The 1,985-nt window shown below is 42.7% G+C and overlaps 1 protein-coding gene across 1 annotated transcript; it reads left to right on the top strand.

The window, feature by feature from the left end:
- Nucleotides 1-648: 648 nt before the first annotated feature.
- On the top strand, nucleotides 649-1,592 carry LOC133064747 (olfactory receptor 2D2-like). Its single transcript, XM_061155544.1, is given in 2 exon segments — nucleotides 649-676; nucleotides 679-1,592. Coding segments are annotated over 2 exon segments (942 nt in total).
- Nucleotides 1,593-1,985: the final 393 nt, after the last annotated feature.

The following is a 1,985-nucleotide window of genomic DNA, read 5'->3' on the forward strand; positions in this document are numbered from 1 at the left end:
TGAGCTCCAGTTGAAATGGGGGACAGGATTGTCAGAAAGATTATAGCACATGCAGAGTTATCCCTTGGTTTCCTAGCTCTTACAAAATAGTTTATTTTGTCCGAGGAAAAAATATCAATTCTACAAGGTATTTTGGTTCTTTTTCTTATACCTTGGTGAGTGACTTTTTTTTTTTTCAGGGAAGAAACAATAGGAAGATTTGTATGTTTGAAAAACTAAAAAAAAGTATCTACACCATCATGAGATGGGGGAGGTGTCACAAGAGCAAAATAAGACTCAAATGTTTTTGCTGATAATAAAGAGAAATTAAATTTCATGACTTTACAGGTGAATTCAATCTATTGTTTTTATCATTAGAAGTATGATGTTCAGATAGAGAAGATGATGAAGATGATTCTTTTGATCTACCATATGCTTGTCAGATGACACTAGAAATGAATGTACCATCTTTTGAAGTATTAAGTTTTGTAACATTGAAAACATTCCAAAAAAGCAGTATAGTCATCTTCTAACAGCCTAATAAAGGGGATTCTTAAAATGGTTGGTATGACTGGGGGCAATTTCTAAGCCTTCCAGCTCTGAATTGTATAATGTTATAGGCTATACCCACCTATATATACTGTATAGTGACTTCACACTGATAAAACCATGAGACAGACAAATCAGACGCAGGTGACAGCCTCCTTCTGGGACTCTCTGATGACCAACACACCCAACAGCTGCTCTTCACCTTATTCCTGGGTGTCTACCTGGTCACCGTGCTTGGAAATCTGCTTCTCATGTTCCTTATTCAGGCTGACTCTCAGCTTCACACACCCATGTATTTTTTTCTCTGCAATCTATCTCTGGCTGACCTCTGTTTCTCTACCAACATCGTTCCTCAAGCCCTAGCCCACCTGCTCTCCAGAAGGAAAGTGATTTCATTCACACGCTGTGCAGCTCAGCTTGTACTATTCCTCGTTTTCGGGTGTACACAGTGTGCCCTGTTGGCGGTGATGGCCTGTGATCGACAGGTGGCTATCTGCAACCCTCTGCATTACCCTAGCACCATGACTTGGAGGGTGTGCATCCAGCTGGCTGCAGGATCATGGACCAGTGGCATTCTGGTGTCTGTGGTGGACACTGCCTTCACACTAAGGCTGCCCTACCAAGGCAGCAATAATATTGCTCATTTCTTTTGTGAGGCCCCTGCAATGTTGATCCTGGCATCCACAGACACCCACACTTCAGAGATGGTCATTTTCCTCATGGGGGTTGTGATTCTCCTCATACCGGTTTCTCTAATCCTCGTATCCTATGGCCGCATCATAGTGACTGTGGTCAGGATGAGGTCAGCTGAGGGCAAGCTCAAGGCATTCTCAACCTGTAGCTCCCATCTCGTGGTGGTCATCCTTTTTTATGGGTCAGGAATTGTCACCTACATGACACCAAAGTCTTACAAAGAACAGGAAAAGCTGGTATCTGTGTTCTATGCAATGGTGACCCCCATGCTTAATCCCCTCATCTACAGCCTGAGGAACAAGGATGTGAAGGGAGCTCTGAGGAAAGTAGCCACAAGGAATTTCCCATGCAGGTTTGGAGTTTTCCACTGACACCGAGAACCTCCTGGTTGTCTGCTTCTAAGACTGGCTGAGTAGGTGCCTCTGCAAGACTGGAATATGGTAACTTTCATCCTTGGTACTTGTCTGTGGACCCACATGCCATCCTTTACCCAGCACTCCCTCTGTAGAAGAAGGAGGACAATAATTCATGGAGTATTAGGAAGGATGCTCTGCTTCCTTCTGGTTGGTCTTTAAAAAAAAAATCACCCAAGAAACACTCCCATTTTATATCAATAAATATATCAATGAATTATCAATAAATTCTTATGAATACTTTGCACAAAGCTACGGTGCCCATGTCCCAAGTCTGCTCTTTGCCAAGAGTCTAGAATTGAAATATGTTCACTGACAAAGTCATAAAGGGGCAGCAAAATTTGTTGAGGG

Source organism: Dama dama, chromosome 1 (genome assembly GCF_033118175.1).
Source record: "Dama dama isolate Ldn47 chromosome 1, ASM3311817v1, whole genome shotgun sequence".
Lineage (NCBI taxonomy): Eukaryota > Metazoa > Chordata > Mammalia > Artiodactyla > Cervidae > Dama > Dama dama.